General features: G+C 34.5%; 4 protein-coding genes across 4 annotated transcripts; 1 reads left to right on the top strand and 3 right to left on the bottom strand.

Annotated features, from left to right (window-relative positions):
- The first annotated feature begins 912 nt into the window (after window positions 1–912).
- On the top strand, window positions 913–3,609 carry LOC120777138. The gene is made up of 2 exons (XM_040108287.1): window positions 913–1,403; window positions 2,933–3,609. The coding sequence occupies exons 1-2, from the start codon at window positions 1,073–1,075 to the stop codon at window positions 3,505–3,507; spliced, it is 906 nt and encodes a 301-aa protein (XP_039964221.1). The 5' UTR covers window positions 913–1,072; the 3' UTR covers window positions 3,508–3,609.
- A 23-nt stretch (window positions 3,610–3,632) lies between these two features.
- Window positions 3,633–9,976, bottom strand: LOC120777129 (DNA polymerase alpha catalytic subunit). The gene is made up of 9 exons (XM_040108277.1): window positions 9,901–9,976; window positions 9,649–9,843; window positions 8,488–9,578; window positions 8,243–8,428; window positions 7,323–8,172; window positions 6,294–7,262; window positions 4,622–5,180; window positions 4,083–4,555; window positions 3,633–4,004 (listed from the first exon to the last, which is right to left on the bottom strand). Exons 1-9 carry the CDS (start codon window positions 9,914–9,916, stop codon window positions 3,799–3,801), a joined length of 4,545 nt encoding a protein of 1,514 aa, XP_039964211.1. The 5' UTR covers window positions 9,917–9,976; the 3' UTR covers window positions 3,633–3,798.
- Window positions 9,977–10,291: 315 nt separating this feature from the next.
- On the bottom strand, window positions 10,292–11,733 carry LOC120771603. The gene is made up of 2 exons (XM_040099685.1): window positions 11,599–11,733; window positions 10,292–11,537 (listed from the first exon to the last, which is right to left on the bottom strand). The coding sequence occupies exons 1-2, from the start codon at window positions 11,624–11,626 to the stop codon at window positions 10,432–10,434; spliced, it is 1,134 nt and encodes a 377-aa protein (XP_039955619.1). The 5' UTR covers window positions 11,627–11,733; the 3' UTR covers window positions 10,292–10,431.
- Window positions 11,734–12,030: 297 nt separating this feature from the next.
- On the bottom strand, window positions 12,031–18,375 carry LOC120771610 (transmembrane protein 216). Its single transcript, XM_040099699.1, has 2 exons — window positions 17,817–18,375; window positions 12,031–15,159 (listed from the first exon to the last, which is right to left on the bottom strand). The coding sequence occupies exons 1-2, from the start codon at window positions 18,073–18,075 to the stop codon at window positions 14,966–14,968; spliced, it is 453 nt and encodes a 150-aa protein (XP_039955633.1). The 5' UTR covers window positions 18,076–18,375; the 3' UTR covers window positions 12,031–14,965.
- Between the last annotated feature and the right edge of the window lie 511 nt (window positions 18,376–18,886).

Raw genomic sequence — 18,886 nt, forward strand, 5'->3', positions numbered from 1 at the left:
ATGGTATGTCGATGTTCTTGTCTTCTATCGGTTTTATGGTTCTAAAATTAAGTGAAAAGACTCCTAGTATCAATGGGAAAGTTTAGATTATTAAGATAACAGTATGCATCAGCCAACGAAATTTTGTTATTAAAAGAACACTTAATAAATGCAATAGGTAAGAAGCACTGCTGCTCGTCGAGATATCAACTGTAATACCAAAGGCTTTAAATCACGATTTTTTTACATTTTTCAACCAAACGATTGAGCACTCGTCCAGAAAAAGGAAATATATATCTATAAGACTAAACCTTAAGAAACTTAACGCATGCGCAGGGTTTTTTGAGAAAGATGAGAAAAATATTTTTGCATCTCCTCTAAGCACAAAGGAAAAAATCGTTATAGTAGTAGTTATTGGCAATTGCTACGAATATGTAAATTTAGGTATTGGAATTTTGAAATCCAACTTGAACTCCACAGCTCCACAAGATAACGCCATAGAAGTTTTACGCCATGATTTTTGTGAGCTTCAAGCGGTTGAGGAACAAAAATTCAGCAAATTTTGTACAGCTTTGCCACAAGCATGCAAATAGTTGATTGTTGCAAGCTAAGAAGTGCTTTTGAATACGAAATTGCGCACAAACAGTTCAACGCTTTGGCGGTTGCTACACACCAATATCGTGGACGTTTGCATTTAACGACGGTGTGCACTTGTTGTGGAATTGCAAAAGCAACTGCAAGGCAAATAAAAGATGATTTCGCAAGTGTGGCTGCCTTAATTTAGCAAATTACTAAATTAAATAACTCTTAAAAATAATGAAGACGTGAACTGTTGTCTTAAAAATTATTACAATATTTTTTATAAATACCTATGTACACATTTATTGCCACACACTTATGTATATATCAGCACATATACTTATTTACATACCCGCACAACGTCTCATTCGCTTGCTTATGTACATATGCTCGTCTATGACTCTTTCGCAGCTTCCACTTCGGCCAGTGAGCAATTAACACCGTACGAGGCGTAAAGTAGCGCAAGACACAGATTACTTGTAATATAAAAGGCGTTGAGGCGCAATTATTTGCAATGACCGACAACAACAGCAATAGACAAAACAACAGTTATAGCCGCATTAGCAGCAGTCGTCTGAGCAGAGTGACTGCTGCGCATGCGCAACCCGACTTGCGCAGCAGACGCATTTCTCTACTTGCGATCATATCAAAGTGGCTGCTGCAATGCAGCTTGATGGTGATAGTAATCACTTGCGTGACCACAAATCTCGGCGCAGCGGCACAAGGTCAAATCACAGTTGATGATGACTTTGCACGTCTTCTGGGCAGGTGTAAAACAGGCAGCGCCGAATTCGATGGCTGTATGAAGGAGGTATTCAACGATTTACGAGCGTATTTTCCAACTGGTAAGAGTAACAGTAAAAAAAATATATAGATATACATATGTATGTATATGAAAATATATATACAATTGTCTATATATATGTAAATATAAAAATATATATATAAAATAAAATAAAACATTTTCAAGAAATATACAAAATAAGTAAAAAAAATTATTAAAAAAAAAAACATAAAAAAGAAAATAAATTCTTAAATATAGGAAATATCTAATTGTATAAAAAATAAAAATATAAAAAAATACTTAAAAATTATAAAATATGAAATCAAATATTTAAAATATAAAAAGTTTAATAAAAAACATTAAAAGAAGACAAAAACTATTAAAAATATATATAAAAAGAGTCAAAAATGTAAAGAAGTACATACATATATAAAAATTAAAAGTTATAACAAACTTTTTAATCTATGTATATATAAAAAAATATCAAAAATTATAAAAGAAAACAAAAACATATACAAAATTTAACAAAAAAATAAAAACAATAAATTGTAAGAAATAAATAAATAAAAGAAAATATAAAAATGTAGAAAAATACATAAAAAACTAAAATATATACATATGTATGTATATAGAAAGGTCAAAAACTGTAAAAAAATTAAAGTTTTGAAATAAATTTATAAAAAAATCAAAAATTATAATAAAAACAACCAAAAATATAAAAAATCTCTCTCAAAAGTTCTAAAAAAATAATCAATAATTAAAAAATAGTCAAAAATTATATATATTATCAAAAATTAAAAGAAATAAGCAAAAACATCAAAAATTAAAAAAATAAAAAACAACCAAAAAAAAAAAATTTAGAAATAAAATAAGTGACTATTAAAAAAGAATCAGAAACTATTAAAAAAAATAATCAAAAATTTAAAAGAAATACTCAAAAAATTATAAAAAAAATAACCAATAATTAAAAAAATAGTCAATAATTATAAAAACATAAAATTATCAAAATTAAAAGAAATAAGCAAAAATTGTAAAAAGATCAAAAATTAAAAAAAAAATCAAAAATTAAAAAAAAATCAAAAATTTAAAAACAATTTCCAAAGTGTAAAAATTTTGATTTTACAAAAAATTATCTAAAATTATAAAAAAATAATGAAAAATTATAAAACAAACCATAATTACAAAAACAAAAACAAAAAGTATAAAAAAAATATTAATAAAAAAATAAAAAAGTATCTGAAATTATAAAAAAAAATAATTAGTTATAAAAATTTAAATAAATTATGAAAATAAAAAAAAACAAAAGTAAATAAATTATAAAAAAATCAAAAATTAAAAAAAAGAGAGTGTAACTAAATTTATAAAAATTAATTACGTATATAAAAAATTAAAGACAAAAAATAATAATAACAATTTAAAGAAATCAAAATTATAAAAAAAAATATTAAATAAAATCATAAAAAATATGTTTTTTAACAATCTAAAAGTAACAACTACTACATATATAATAACGTTTTATGAATATATACATATATATGTATGTAAATACATATTTACCTAAATTTGTATGTATGCATATCACATCTTCAGGTGTTCCTGCTTATAACATTAAACCTTTCGATCCACATCGTTCTCCCTTCGTGGAGTTGCGTCGTGGCGATCAAAACAGCTTCGGTGGCTTCAAATTGATATTGCGCAATATTTCTGAATATGGTTGGTCGCAATCGGAGGTAACCAAATATCGCACGGACTACGCCAATAAACGTATCATCTATGCGCAGTATTTCCCGGAAAAGAGTTTGGACGGCTGGTATGAGTTTTCGGGTAAAATACTGGGTACACCTATCAAACGAAGTGGCTTCTGGAATATGACACTGTACGATTACAGCCAAACGACGAGCGTGCGTAGATTGGGCGCACCCGGTGCACTACTCAAGGTGCATGTGGAGATCGATCGTATTGGCGGCTTGAAAATGCATGTCGCTAACGCATTGGCAGAGGGACGCGAACGTCTGGATAACTTTGCTGATGGTGTTATAAATAGTATGTGGCCCATTGGCTTTCCCGTTATTAAGCCACTCATTAATGAGCTGGTGAGCACTGCTTTTACAGACATATTCAATGAATCGTTTCGAAAATTTCCGACAAGCAAATTTTTAAATTGATGTCTTGTAAACCTACTGCATATTTGTTATTGTAATTATTGTTATTACATTTATATATAAAATACTGTTCGTAACGTGCTTAAGCAGTGTAAATACAAATTAGTTTTAACGAAATAAATGCGTTATTTAAGAAAGTGTTTTCGTTCTTTACTTTTCAAAGCAAATATTAGGGTGTATAATAATTCTTTTGTTTTATAAATATTTATATAATAATTACACTTATAAATAAACTAAACTCGTCTTACTATAGATACACTCAAAGTGATAAGAAGTTCGCTAAAATTTGCATTATCACTCTAGGCTAGTGGCCACCTGCGTTTCCAGTTGTGGAATTTCAATTTTTTTATGCGAAATCTCATCACTCTGCTCAAGTGGCTTAAAATAGCTAAATAATTTCCCCAAGGATATTGTGCAAAATGCGGATTTCTCCAGTTGCTGATTCACAGTATCGAAGAGCATTTGGTAAGCAGCCTCTGTTTCTGGTGTGAGCGGCACATCTATAAGGTTAAGTTTTGTTTGAAAATGAGACAATTTTTGTACAGATTCTTTTCTACAATAAATGCGTGAATGCTTACGTTTATGCTGGTATTTGCTCAAATCGAACATGTACTGAAAATAGCTCAACTGCTGATATAAATTTCGCTCCGAATATTGACGCACCAACGAACCGGCCTTACAAAACGGGCATATGGGTCGATTTCCCGCTGTCACATGCGTATAAAAGCGTGTATTTTGATTGCATGACGGATCGTCGCAAACCAGCCAATTCTGATAGAAACGCTTAATGTACGAACGTATACTAAGCAACAGCCGATTGCGTATGGCCACAATGTATTGATATGGCGCAGTGCTGCAATCCGTGTTAACACATTTCTGCAGCACAGCGTCGTGGGAATTAGTGGCATTCGGCCGAAAAGCGGTTGCCACTATATTTTCGGATTTGCAGGCAATGCAAACGAATTTGAATTTATCGCATTCGCGATATTTTTGCAAAGTAGTCTTCACTAATGATTCGCCTGTGGTGTCCTCGACACGCTCTTGATGTGCTCTGAAAAAAAAAATAAAAATCGAAGTTTAAATTATATAATTAATGCACAAATATATTTAGTACTACCTCTGTGCAGCCGCTCTGAATTTGCTGGGATCTAAGCCCAGCGATTCGGCAACACGACTGGCGTCTGTGCCCTCCAAAACATCCACCATACGCGTGACCACCGGATGTATCTGATGCGCCAGGTAATATTGCTTGTCCAATTTCAGCGTTTCGCTCGACTTCACCTCGTCCAGGTGATAGCCGCGCTGTGTAGCTGGATTGTTTGTACCATCTTGGCATATCACATAGTCCACCATGTCGCCTTTCTTGTAGCGCCGATTGCGCGTGCTATTCATGCGCAATGCTACTTGCACATGCGGTTGTGAGATGGCATTGTTGAATTCGGTGGGTGCTTTGGAAAGCTGCTTTGTTATGATATACATTGGTAATGGTACGGCATCAGTTTCCACTTGGTCACGTATCTTCTCGAGATGTGAATGCACGGCATCTAATTTTTCATCGAGTTGTTTTTCGGAAAGTATTTCATCAAGTACGATTCGGCCGACCATTATAGCTAGTTGTGACCAATCGCGGCGTACAATGTCTAGACCTTTCTGCTCTTGCACCTTTTTCAATGCACCTGCGGGAAAAATTCGTTATGTAAAAAAAGAGTATTGAAACACGCTACATATTGTTGTTGTTGTAGCGGTTATCTGATCTTGTGTGGTAAGATTTAAGTTGGTTGTCTTTAAGTCATATAACGGTATAACCAGAAAACGTGCTGTTTCGACGGAGTCGGACATAGGGTGAGCGGAGGTAGATAAGTGGGATTCATTGGTCATGCAAAGAGGTAGTTAAGAGTCCAGCGGGGACTCGTTGCATACTGGGCATATATTTATGTATATGTTGGGGTCGATTCTGAAAAAGTACGAATTTAACCTAAGGAAGTTCTGCAAGGGTCACTCTCGATTCTCGAGGCAACTCAAGTTCGTCGTAGTCATTGAGAGGGAGTCGGTGAAGATGTTTTTGGCTGCACTGTGAATGGCGGTCAGTGCATGTCTGAAGTTAGTTGTCCGAAGTCTGGTCAGCGTATTGTCTTATGTCGTCGACGTAATTAAGTAAGGACCCATTGATGCTCCAAGGAGCAAGGATGGTTTCTACGAAAACACCCCAGCAGAAACTGTTTGGAGACGAGTTCATTATGTTCCTTAACTGAGAGCATATGGGCCTCACTGCGTTGATGTTCGACATCAAGAGGCTTCACATAGTCCGGATTGCAGTGTCTGAAACTGCCTCGTCTGCGTTTCATGGCGAAGGACCAGCTGGCCGATTACCTTGTATGTTTCCAACAACGTTTATTCTTGGTACTTAGGCGGCGGCTCTGCTTCAATAGATTTGTAGGGGTAATTTCTGCGCAAATTTCACCGCAGAAACCGTTTGGGGAGGAGTGCTTTGTGTTCCTTAACCGGAAGTATGAAAAGGTTTGACTGTAGATATAAAGAGGAATCCACTCCCACGTTCCCATGACAGTTTGGCCGAAGTAACCGGAACAGACGCCGAGTTTTACCGGCCGAGGGCTATCAACTCAGCATCATTCCTCGAAATTACTTCAGGAATGATTTCTGCGGCTACAACAACAACAACAGGAATCCTGTTATCGTACGAAATGCAGTGTTCTGACCATCATTCGAAGCTTCTTCAACATGCTTTTGTGTTGCGAGTATTTTCAAATACCTTTATTTCTTTAACTCACCAGTCTTTGTGTCTTTCTCCACAATCATAGCAGCGTATTTCTTCTTTTTTAACAGCAGCAAACAACTGAAAACGCCATCGATGCCTAATTCCACTTGCCTGTACATTTTATTCACGCTCTGCTTGATGCCATTGCCAATCGTGAAGACCTGATCATAATCCAGTATGTTCGTATTCACCATTATTGAATCTGTATCGCCATAAACTACCTCGTAGCTCATTTTCTGTACCAAACTCTTTGTGTTCATAAGAATCTCACGGCCCTTGTGCGTTACCAGCGCCGCTAAATGCTGTGCGGCAAAGCGCGAGTGACCTGCACCCAAACAACCGTACATAGCATTAGCAGTGATTTTCAACGCCCACTGACGTATGTCGTACTGTTTGAGCAACTCGGGTGCAACATCCGGTTTCGCCATTAATTTTTTTACTTCACGACGTGACTGCACCAGTCGTCGCAATTGTTGAGGCAGTATACCAAGTTCTACATTTGAATCAGGCAATTGTGGCAAATCATCGCTGTTGTATGGTTGTTGTACAGTAGTGAAACATATGTTATACTCTTGAATAATGCTAGGATAAAGCGAATTGAAATCCATAAGCAGTATGTATTTATCATAGAGGCCAGCTATAGGATCCAACACCATGCCGCCTGAGTAGGCAGCCTTTTTACGTCCACTGCTTGCTGCCGGCGCTGATGTCTCATTGCCCTCACCATCAATAATAGTCGTATTGTTTTCGCTCCATTCACGCTTTTTCTTATCAGGTACTATATAGTTTTTCTCGGTAAAGGCGTGTAGCAGTAAGAATTCAATACGCTCGGAGCGACCGTGTTGTAGTGTTCGCGTCATGGTGTTGCCACAGATATTGGTTATTTGCAAAGCCAGAGGCAAAAGGTCTAGTTTATACATCATGCGAAGTATATAGGAAGCGTCCTGCATAGTTAGTGTTATTAATTTCAATACGCCATCGCCTGGAAGAGAATGAATCTGAAAAGTGTTGAAGTTATCTATAGTATGACTTATAGGCTCACCTGTCTCGAATAATTGTAGCAAGTCTTCATCGTTGACATCCATTCGTTCGTTCTCTTTAATTTCCAATACGGCCTGACACAATGTTTGCAGATCATAAGAACGCGCTTTGATTTTCTCTTCAGAAGCTGTTCTTTTGACATCGCATACCATACGACCTGCGAAGAAATCGAGCCACTTGCGACCACTGCCGTGTGCAGACAAGCGTACGCGGCCCAAACGAGACCATTGCGGCACTTTGAGTGCTGAAATGCGATCGGTAATCACATCCAACTGGCAATCAATGGCATCGAATATGACTATTAAATCGGCATCTACTTGTTGATACATTGCAAGGAACCACATCAGTAGCGCTCGCTCATTGTCATGCTTCACGACGTTTATAGCTTTGAATTTTGCTAACTTAGCTTTGAGATCGAATGGCCAAGCAGCCATTACCGGGCGAGTAATACCACACATACTCCTATTGAAAGCAGGTTGTGGCGCGCGTCGATCGATGTGGAAGCGATTGTGTACCAGCATGGAAATCATGCAGATTTCATTTTTAAGTGATTTGGGATTAAGCGCCGTCCGTACGTTTAATGTGAGCAGTGTAAGTGGTGGTGGTGGTGCGGGTTTGAGTTCTTCCGTAAGTACGATAGACTTTGGATCGTTAACGGTGACATCAGAGTTGCACCAGCTTATTGGCGCTGGATTTGTTGAGAATTGCTTCAGTGTTAGCCAGCAAGGACCTTTAATTTTTCGGTCGAGCAGAAAACGTTCTAGTGCCGTAGTGTTGGCTCCGAAGATATGGGCAATTGAATTATATTTTTTCTTTAAATTTGGTGGCGGCTTTTTGCCGTCGTAATGTATCTGTAAAGCAAAAAAATTAGAATTATACAGTTTGCAATCATAATAAGAAATATGCATATTCAGTAATTACCTCCATATAGTCGCAAACTTGCGGCACATCAATGCCAATAGAGTGATTGCCAAAGTTTTTGGTAACCTTACGAGATCTAAATCCATCTAATTTAAGTTCTACAGAAATTTCCTCATCGAATTCCTTATATAAATCGCTTAATTGAACAAGTTTGTCTGTCGGCTCCTTAGTAATTGGGTCGAGTAACTGCAATAAAAATTAAACGGTTCACAAAAGGTTCAATATTTTATGTTCCAATAACTCACATATTTTCTTGGTAAAAGGTACAGTACGCGATCTATCTTTCCAACTCGCACACAAATTGATTTGTTTTCTGATGAGCGACCGAACAAAAAAACTTCGCCGGGACATTTATTGGGGTCTTCCCAGGCTTCCCAATACCAAAATTTAATTGTATCTTCTTTACATGCCGCATTCATTGCTGAATCATTTTCACCATTTGTGGTTTCCTCCTCAAAGTTGTCCATCTGACATATTTGCTCCCAGTTGCTTAATAAGTTTTGTAAGTCGTCAGCATCTTTCACAGGCGCTACTTTTGATTGTATAATTTTCTTTGGCGAGACTTCACTTACGTCGTTTGCGACATCCGTAACTTTCTCAAATTGAGCATTGCTGTCTTGCAAACTACTAAAGTCGATATCATCATCTGGGAAGTCATTTCCACCTAACGGCGTTTCGATTCCAACATTTGACTTTTCGACTGGCTTTTCAGACAAATTTGTTACCACCTTTTCGGCTGGAACCGCAACAGTTTCTTTAACGGGCGCCAGCCCTTTCACCTGTTTTGCTATGTCTGTCTTTTCAAAGATCTCTTTCGATTTTTCCAAAATCTTTTTATTAGGCACTGTAGGTTTCGGTTTGAGAATACTGTCCAATAATTCATCGTCACTAGTTTTGTCAGTACTTTTTACTGTTTCCGCCATTTTTATATTATTTATAAAATTATTCATGTAATCGTTAGCAAGTGTAGCGTCAGATTTTCTGGTTGATTTGCTTAAAATTCGTGCTGGTGCTATGTGTTTTTTAGGTACTGTCTCTGTCTCTGAAACACCTTGAGCAGCTTTTGATGTTGAACTTTTGGGTTTGTCGTGTAATTCGCCTAAAATATCTGCCAGTATATTATCTTCAGCCAATGATGTCATTTGAGTCTTCTTGGGCACAGCATTACTGAAGAGATTACGTATTGAACCCTTTCCCTTCACTGGTTTTTCAGTGTCTCGTAGACGCTTGCGGCTATTTTTCTTGCTTTTATCTTTCTTGTCTGCAACTTCATCTTCAGAATAGTCATCCTCATCTTCGAAAAAATCGCGGCCGTCTTCAGCATATCCAGTACCATCTGCATGTTTTTTTAATATTTACTTTACGGTTGAATACTATCATAGAGTTTCCAATTGCATGACGCTTACCTTCCTCAATCCAATCATTGCCGTACTTTTCCCTTGCACGTTTGGCATACTCACGCTCATCAACGACTTCATATACATCATCCACTTCCTCTTCAACTTCGTATTTGTGCTTATTGCCTTTCAATTGTTTCAACCGTTCCAATGCAGCGAATCGACCTGCTTTGTCCACGCGTTGTCGTTTTGCTCTAGGTTCACCTGGTAGATAATAATTATAAACACATCTTTTTTTTAACAATTTATCACTATTATTACTTGGAGAGTCAGCCATTTTGCTCAGCAATAGTTTATACAATCTGTACAAATTTAGTAAGTCAACTGAATAAAAATAATGTACAATTAGCTGAGCATACAAAAAAATGCAGAAAATATGACAACTTTAAAACTAATGGCGGGAAAAACAAAACAAAGGGCGCTGCTAACACAGAGATGTATTTTATTTTGCTTAGGGTGGCTGTTTCTTATATATTTGGCAGTAAAGTATAAATATGTACTAAACAGTTAAACAGGAAATTAAAATGTGACATATTGATTAATATTAAGTAAAAATTGGTAGTAACTAATATTTGCAATTTTATTTAAAAAGTATTAAAAAAAAGGGATTTTGTTGTGATATTTATTTTAAAAAATTGTAGCAATAGTAATTTGGTTTAATTTGATATTTTTGCTTTTTTGTTAATGATATTTACAAACTGTATTTATAGTTGAAAAACTTTTTTGCTTACAATCTTTATTTTTTCTTCTGCTCGCACTTTTCCGGTTTGTAGTGATGCCTAGCACATAACCTCACAATATGTCAACGATCTTATCATCGTTAAGCTGTCTTATTTGTGTCGTTTTGAATTCGATCTCCTTTTCAAAGAGTATTTGTTCACGCAACATCTCATCACGTTCCCGTTGTAATTTTACTTCAAGTAATTCTAACCGTTTTTGCTCCACCGCAATGCGATATCGGTGTAGTTCCTGTTGACGCTGACGGAAGCCACCTTGATTTTGTGTACATTTTGGCTTGCCAGTTTCTTTTGGTATTTCTGCTACCGCAAGCTCTAAACAATTTTCACAGTTTTGTGCACTGAGCGTACTTGAACGCCTACAAGACTTCTTAATCGTTTGCAGTTGTTCGCTATTTCGTTCTGGTTTCTGTGTTGCTTTTGTCGTGTTCTTGATGATGCAAGTCTGCTGTGTGCCGTCTACTTTATCCTTAGTCATGGCACAACAATAATCCGCATCGAAGTCTGGTGTTTCGCCAATTTCATGATCAGCCAAAAATACAAAATCTGAAAACGACGGATAATTTCTTGCCATTTGCGTTGTTTCAAAAGAGTTATCGGTGCCTTCCTCGACACATTCATCTGAGTTCTCCTGCGATTTTGTTTCATCGTAATTGTAAGTATCATCTTCTATAGTTTCTGATTTGATTTCATTTTCCTCAATTGTATTTACTTGCGGTTCCTCCACTATTGCTTCCTGTTCTACTGGCAAGCAATAAACTTCCAACTTGATGGCTTCCTTCGGTGACTCGTGGAATAGCTTAGTTAAGTTCTCGCATGAAGGTTTTGGTGTATCCACGTTATGGCATGTACTTAATTCTTCTTTCGAGCAATCATAAAGTTTGCGCAAATTGGGTACATCATCATCCTCTGCTTCCTCTTCATCGCTATTCGGTTTGGCGGCCAACGCGGAAATCATGCGATTCCAATGCTTTTTCTTTGATATTGCGCCGGTATTACGCGGATAGTTCTTATCCATTTTGGCATATCGATAGTTTACCACAACTGTACGGTAAGTTTCTTTCTCCGTTGATGGTAACCAGTTAGTCTTCTCTGCGCCATTAGACGAATTCGCTTTGTTTTTCAAATGAGAAGCATGACTGCTATCACTATTTTCTTCCGCTAAAAAGTGGAACAGCTGTTTGCTATAAATGTTTTTGCATAAATATTGCAAGATTGTTACCATTGGTCTCACTAGTTTTTGAGTACATGATGTGCGATATTTTAAGTAAGCTTAATTAAATTTTTTGTTGTTTTTTGTTTTTGAATTTGGAAAATGTTAACAAAAAAGCTGACTGTTCATAATTTAGATTTGCTGAAGTTTAAATAAAAAGTGAAGTGAAATGCGGAAATTGTGGAGTATTTGAAAACAATTCCAATACATTGTTAGAAAAAAAAGCAACAAATTGATAGTAGCTTCAAAAAATAGTTGTTCAAAATATTATTTACCTTAAATTGTTATTGAAGTTACCGTGAACTTTAAAATCTTAAAAGTTTTAATGCTTTTTATTTGATCAAAAAAATAAATAAATAAAAATAAAGAGTAAATACTTACTTACTTGTTTTTTAGTTATAATTAAAACCAAGCCAATAATTCAAATAAAAAATGCTGCAATTGCCATTTGAATTTGTAAAGGGAGTTCCCAGTTCTTAATTTTATTTCAACTCACCACTCCGTTATATATGTACTCATACATAAATATGTATAATTGAATAAAAATAGGCTGTATTTACGAGTATGTGCATTATATACGTAATGCATTGTTCTTTTATGCCTACATACATATATACATAAATAATGTAAATAAGTACCTGGTGCACAGACTACGTTTTCCGGTTTCATATATGTATGTACATATGTATTTTCCGCCTGTGAGTCTGAGTTTGTGTGTTTCTTATTGTAATTTCAAATTGTTCGGTTTTTTGCATGAATAAGCTATTATAATCTACAATTTTATGTTAGTATGTATGTATGTATAATATGCATGTTTACATTACATTGAGGTTCATTACAATATAACAAAAATATAAACATCGGTATATAAATCATTAAAATTCACTAGTTTGACCATATATATAATTTCATTAAATTTTTATTAATAATTTTATCTAAAAATTGTATGCCCATGCATACTGAATTTTGGAGTTTTTTGTTATTGTTTATAGCTTTATCAGTTTCATTAAAATTTACACTGTTGATTTAGGTCTTAAATTTATGTTATCATTAAGATTTGTGTTTACCGTTTTTTGGCTTACTTCCTTCAACTTAAAGTAAATACGGCTCTTAACGCTAATAAAAGTATTATTTTTTGTTTGTTAGTTTTCCTTAATAACTGAAATATTTTTCATTTTCAGAATAAATTCGCATGCACAGCAACAAAGTACGTGTAAGTGCATACATACATATGTTCATTTGCCCAATTTATAAATGTAAAATAAATGTTTTATACATACACAAATATTATGATTAAAAAAGTACGCTTGCATTCTAAAATTGTTTAACATTTACATACATGTTTTTCAACATTTTATAGACACTTTTTGGTTATTGATTATATATGTATATTTGTTGCGCCATTTTCATTTTGGTAAAAATAATTTTAGTGAACATGAAAATTTTTTATAAATCAATAACACTTTACATAGTAACCAATGTTCTCAATCACATTTCTTAACTGCTTGATTTATTAGCTCTAAAAATTTGTATATAACCATTTTTAAATAAGTCACGTGTGGTAGATTCCTAGCGCTGTCAAAAAACACTTCAATCAATAATATTGGCACAAGAGTTGTCAACCGTAAAAACCGTTCTAACGGGGGAACAATACTTCGAACTTATAATAAAAATGATGTTTTGGACTTATTTTTGTTTTTTCTTTTTTTGTTTTTAGAAAATACAATATATAAATTATGCATATTAAATTTTGTTGGAGTATACGCACCTGCTTATTTATGTAAATTTGACGTTTCTGATTTAACTTGTTTAGTGTATACCTATTGAGATTTATAAAAATTCGAAATTCGAAATTCGGGACTTTTGTGTGTATAAATATATGTATAAAAATGTAAGTAAAAATATATGTATGTACATATGCATGCGTGGACAGACGTTATTGCAGTAGATGCTGCGAAATGCGCTGCCCACAGGTAAAGCTTTTTTAGTTCAGTTTTCAGAAATTTCATTAATGCACATGTTTATATTGGAAGTGAAAATATATGTAAGTTGTACATATTTCTATATACACATATAAATATATGTATATGTATATACATATATATGGGTCGGGTTTGAGTGGAGCTTCAACAGTATTTTCGCACGCTATTTTCCAATAACAAAGTCAAGTAAAATATTTTAAAGTTAACATACCTTTAATTTATAAAACGATTCAATACTTATTTGACGTACTTTCGAAGTTAGCTACAATTGTATGCATGTACTTACACATCGCAATCGAAAAGTGCACACCTAAAGTTTTAATTCTGAAATATTTTGCGCGTGTATTTGTGGAGACCTAAAACTAGCGCTTTAAATATTTTATGTAAATAAATATACATTTGTACATACGTATTTATAGATTTGCTGTATGTGCGAGACATGTTTGTATGTTTATATGTACATATGTATTTATTTATATATAGACTTATATGGTTATACACTTAGCTACTTACAAATTTCGAAATTTCGTCTTTGTGTAGTTTTGAGTATTTGCCTAGTCCTTAACAAGCTAGCTTATTTATCTTCGCTTATCCTTAAGACATTTACAAAGATTTAATGAGAACATGCGTTATATGATTATACAGTTACATACATTGTGGTTGCAAGCAAATAAATATGTATGTATATATTATTAATGCTTTAGAATGAGTTCGAAATTCTTTTAGTTTTTATAATATTTGTGCTGAAACTTCGCAGCTTGTTTGTTGGCGCTGTTGGCTTCGGTTGTCATACAGTTTGTTAGTTTGTTAACGATTTTTTAATGGTTCTCATGCACATTTGTTGTTGTATTAACCAACTCCTGCCTTTTAAACCAATGATTTTCACGAAAAAAAAATTTCACAAAAAAAATTTCCACAAAAAAATATTTTAGCCATATTTTTATACTAACGCTAAATGAGAATACTTCTATTATGCTATTTTGTTGTTGTTCACTTACAAACATAACAGTTTTTTACACTTGTATGCATGTATTATAAAAAGGTGTATTCAAAAGTTTGAAAATTATTATTTTTTTTTTTATAAATTTATATACATCATATTTTTCGCACTTAATATGTTTGTACTTATACATACATACATTTTGCTTATATTCCTTTATTTTCAATAATACATAATTTTGCATTTTGTGTGTGTTCATCGTATATTCAAAATATGTTTCTCAAATACTTTATTGCTATGATTTGTGTTTTGTCTTGTTTTCTTTTATTAACTTAATGTTACAAGTTCTTGAATACCACTGAAAATTCTTCACAATTACACATTTGGTTTTCTTAATTATCTGCTTTTGTTACATTAATAGTTTAAAAGTTCATCTTTATGATTTTGGCTAATTTTATTCGAAAGTTACTGGACGACATAATGAAAAAAATGAAAGTATTGCATACCAAACTTCGGTCATATATAATCCGATCTGTAAAGTACAGAGCACGTATTCCAGACGTAGTTTGTATTCTTGTAGAAGTAATATGTAGGAGACACCGAAAAAGCATGGGACTGTGAGGAAAACAGATAAAATAACTGGCCAGCCTGTAAAAAGAAAAAAACAGTATAAACATATGTATTACAATAACAAAATTTTTAATGCATATTGAAGTATTAAGGCGTTATATACGGTTAGAATTTAAAAAAAAAATAATTTTTTCATTTTATTTTCTTAATGTACTAATATTTAAGAATACACACATAAAATTTCATATCGTTCCGTTGAATATTTTGGAAGTTACACGCAAATTGGAAAAGGTGTTTCGGAGTGCTTGGAAGTACAAGGTCAAACATTAAACGCGTTTTTCTCAAAATGCTGTTTTCAAAGTCGGTGACCAATATTGCTCGAAAACGGCTAAAGCGATCAAACTCAAAGTTTAACAGGAGTTTCTTAAATACATTTTTTTAGTAATTAAACGAAAATTTATTCTCACCGATTAATATTTTTTATAAACAATTTAAGGCCGCAATTTTGGTGAAAAATCGATTTTGTTTTTGAGAAACCGCCATTTTGTCAAAAAATTTTATTTTGCTTATTTTCCAATTAATTGCTAGATTTAACATTTCTTTAACGAAATCTGTTTGGTTTTTTAATTACAGATGATCCAGTTCAGAGATATGTACATATAGGGGTAACCGCAAAACGCCTTTTTTGAGAGGAGCTCCCGGAGATCAGCTGTGGTTCCTTTCCAAATAAATATTTTTACTAATACTAAGTCTTAAAATACAGGTAAAAGATATCATAATATTAGTACAAATTTTTGTATCCATAAATTTACAAGTTTTCTCAGAAAAAATTCTGGAAAATACGCTTTTTTCGGCCTTCTAAATATACATATGTAACAAAAATTATTAACACAAAAGCTTTAAAGAAAGTCTTTTTAATTTAAATTTCGCGCGTTCCATTAAATTGTGTGTGCAAAATCAAATTTCTGATGCCGTTATGTTCAGAATGTTGGAAAAGACCTTCAGTGATTGTCGCGAGCAAATGCTGTTGATTGGTACAAATGATTCAAAGAGGGTCGAGAACGCGTTGACGACGAACCACGTGCAGGACGGTCATCAACATCTACTGATGATCAACACGTCAGTAAAATAAAGAAATTGGAATTGAATCAGAGATCTTATTGGTATCGCTAGCATATCGCAAATCATTTGGGTCTAAGTAAAGTGAAAGCACGATTGGTTCCAAAAGCACTACTTTTTTTTTGAAAAACAGTGTCGCGTTAACGTCTGTGAAACAATTAACTTGACGCTAATATGACCTAAGCCATAGCAGCCTAGATGAATTTTGACTTTTTTATATGTTTTTAAAAGTTTTCATAAAAAAACTTGATTTTGATCGTTCAATTTGTATGACAGCTATATGCTATAGTGATCCGATCTGAACAAATTCTTCGAAGAATACACTTTTGCCCTCCATAATAACCCATTCCAAAAATTTCATATCTATATCTCAGAACTGGAGGACTAGTTCGCGTATATACAGATGGACATGGCTAAATTTACTCAGCTCGACACGCTGATCACTTACACAGTGTGGCGCTTGAATTGTGTTACAAAAACAAAGCGTAATAACTTTTTTATTTGGCAGGTTATTATTTAAATTTTGTAAAAATGTATGCTTGGGTTCCGAAAAGAGGGTTTGCACAGTGCAGCGGTGCCATGCTTTGCCGTCCGCCTTTTCCGTGCAAAGGACATTCAGACGAGAATACGGGGGCACTCCCCTGAGCAGATAGACCATTATGGCGCTGGGAAATATGTTTGCCGAATCTGAAAATTCGCAAGGCGACCGTATCGAGTTGCGTATGTTTGTGTTCAAGAAACAATCACAGCTGTTGTATTGTTAATTCAGGCAAACCCAAGAGTTTCGATTCGCAATTATCGGCGTAACTTGGAGTTAGCATGCGATCATTACAATGGATAATTCATGACGACTTAAATCTATTTCTGCACAAAGTGCATATAACAAGCCGATTAAACCCTCAATACTACCCTATCTACCCTGCCCATTCGCATGGAGTTTTGACAAAAAAAAAATATTGAAAGGGCCGAGGAACACTATAATTTGATAAGTTGTCTTATGAAGCCCTTTTTGATCTATACGGAATTGTAAACAAGCAAAATTGCCAAATATGTAGTGCCTAAAAACCAGAAATAATTCTCGAGACGGAACTTTAACCAGAACCAGTCACTGTGGGGGGCGCAGAGTCATCAAGGTGTATTGTCGGGCCATAATTCTTTGAAGAAAACGGTGTAACAGTAACTATCAATGGAAACCGTTATTTAAAGATGTTGAATGAGGTTTTTTAACCCAGAACTGCGCCGAAAACGTATCTCTTTCAATAGCGTTTGGTTCCAGCTAGATGAAACAAATGCACACATAGTCAGACCGGTTATTGCGGAGCTCCAACCGAAATTTGAAAACAAATGAATATCAATTCACTTTCCGCTAGCCTCCAAGGTTTCCTGACTTTTTTATGAGGTTATGTCAAGCAAGAGGTGTATGAAATAAAACCGATAAATGCGACTGAATTGAACCAGGCCATTAAATATATAATTGAGGCAATTCCGACTTCAAACCTTCATGCCGAAGAAAAATAATTAATTGTTTCAGAAAAACGGTGTTATAGATAATATTTACAGTTTTTTGCTTATATGTATATAGTAATTTTGAGTTTTTTATAAAATAATTTCCATACTTTTATCAGCTAAAGAGCCCTTGCGTCCGAGTATGATGCGTATCGTCTCTAAAATGCAGAAACCAATCACAACAGCCGAATCTCGTGCCAAAACGTTATTCGGATATGATAGATTGATGGCCTTCAGCAGACCCATACTCAGTTCACAGCAGGCGAACATTCCAAAGTAGAAGGAATTCAAATAGATTAGCACTTCGTAGCCAAGACTAGGATTGGCTTTCTTTGGCACATGAATCGGTGGCTTCTTTGGCGGTGGCATTTCGCTACACTTTTACATCAATCGTTCTTCTCAACTACGCTGGTTTCTACATACATATATACGTAAACACTATGAACTAACAGTTTGTGGATTTGAGCGTGTTTTCATTTTCGCCATATTTTCTTAAAGGATTCAAACTTAATTTTAGATTTCACTACAAAAAATAGCACTGTAACTAAACAGCGTGTGCTGGCGTTTGTGACAAATAATGCAAAACTATTGCTTCTGGGTAATCAAAATGTGTGTTCAGAGTAGCTTCACGCTCGTACCGCGTAGTTATAGTACTATATGTCTCGGCGCGTATTTATAGACTGACCACGGTATGTTTGCGTTGCACAAATTGTTGGCGGTGCAATTGATGGTACCTTTGGCTATATATTCGAGCATTGTATCAGTATCGGCCCGGCGATGAAAATGTCGCTCTATAACAATTCACAATAAGTATGTGTACGAGATGCATATCTGCATATAGTACATGCAAAAGGCACTAGATTATTACCATTGCTTGTTGGCATGCATTGTTGTAAGTGTACTAGCATTTGGGATTTTGGCACCGTTCCGTAGGGAACGTCATCAAGGACGTTCATTTACCCTACGGTCTCGTGAATTTCAATGCTCAAAACTACTCTCCTAGTGAGTAATTTCGACAGAGCATGGAAACCGAGAAACCGAGAAAGAATTAGAAAGCAACATTAGAATTTTTTTTTTTATTTTTCAATTAACCGAAAGTCATAGGCGGTTCAAATGTGGCAGCAAACTTAGAATCCGAGCTTTTCGCAATGCAATGTGCGTTATAATTGGTTTGTTCCAA

This window comes from Bactrocera tryoni, chromosome 1, assembly GCF_016617805.1.
Source record: "Bactrocera tryoni isolate S06 chromosome 1, CSIRO_BtryS06_freeze2, whole genome shotgun sequence".
Taxonomy (NCBI): Eukaryota; Metazoa; Arthropoda; class Insecta; order Diptera; family Tephritidae; genus Bactrocera; species Bactrocera tryoni.

Bases quoted from the DNA above. Each gene is read 5' to 3' on its own strand.
- LOC120777138 (XM_040108287.1), top strand. From the start codon at position 1,073: ATGACCGACAACAACAGCAATAGACAAAACAACAGTTATAGCCGCATT. The intron at 1,404-2,932 runs GTAAGAGTAACA...TCACATCTTCAG, and splicing joins ACGAGCGTATTTTCCAACTG to GTGTTCCTGCTTATAACATT.
- LOC120777129 (XM_040108277.1), bottom strand. The intron at 7,263-7,322 runs GTGAGCCTATAA...ATTCTCTTCCAG, and splicing joins GCTACAATTATTCGAGACAG to GCGATGGCGTATTGAAATTA. The intron at 4,556-4,621 runs GTAGTACTAAAT...TTTTTTTTTCAG, and splicing joins TTCAGAGCGGCTGCACAGAG to AGCACATCAAGAGCGTGTCG.
- LOC120771603 (XM_040099685.1), bottom strand. From the start codon at position 11,626: ATGTACTCAAAAACTAGTGAGACCAATG. The intron at 11,538-11,598 runs GTAACAATCTTG...TCCACTTTTTAG, and splicing joins AAAAACTAGTGAGACCAATG to CGGAAGAAAATAGTGATAGC.
- LOC120771610 (XM_040099699.1), bottom strand. From the start codon at position 18,075: ATGCCACCGCCAAAGAAGCCACCGATTCATGTGCCAAAGAAAGCCAAT. The intron at 15,160-17,816 runs GTATGGAAATTA...TTCTTTTTACAG, and splicing joins GGGCTCTTTAGCTGATAAAA to GCTGGCCAGTTATTTTATCT.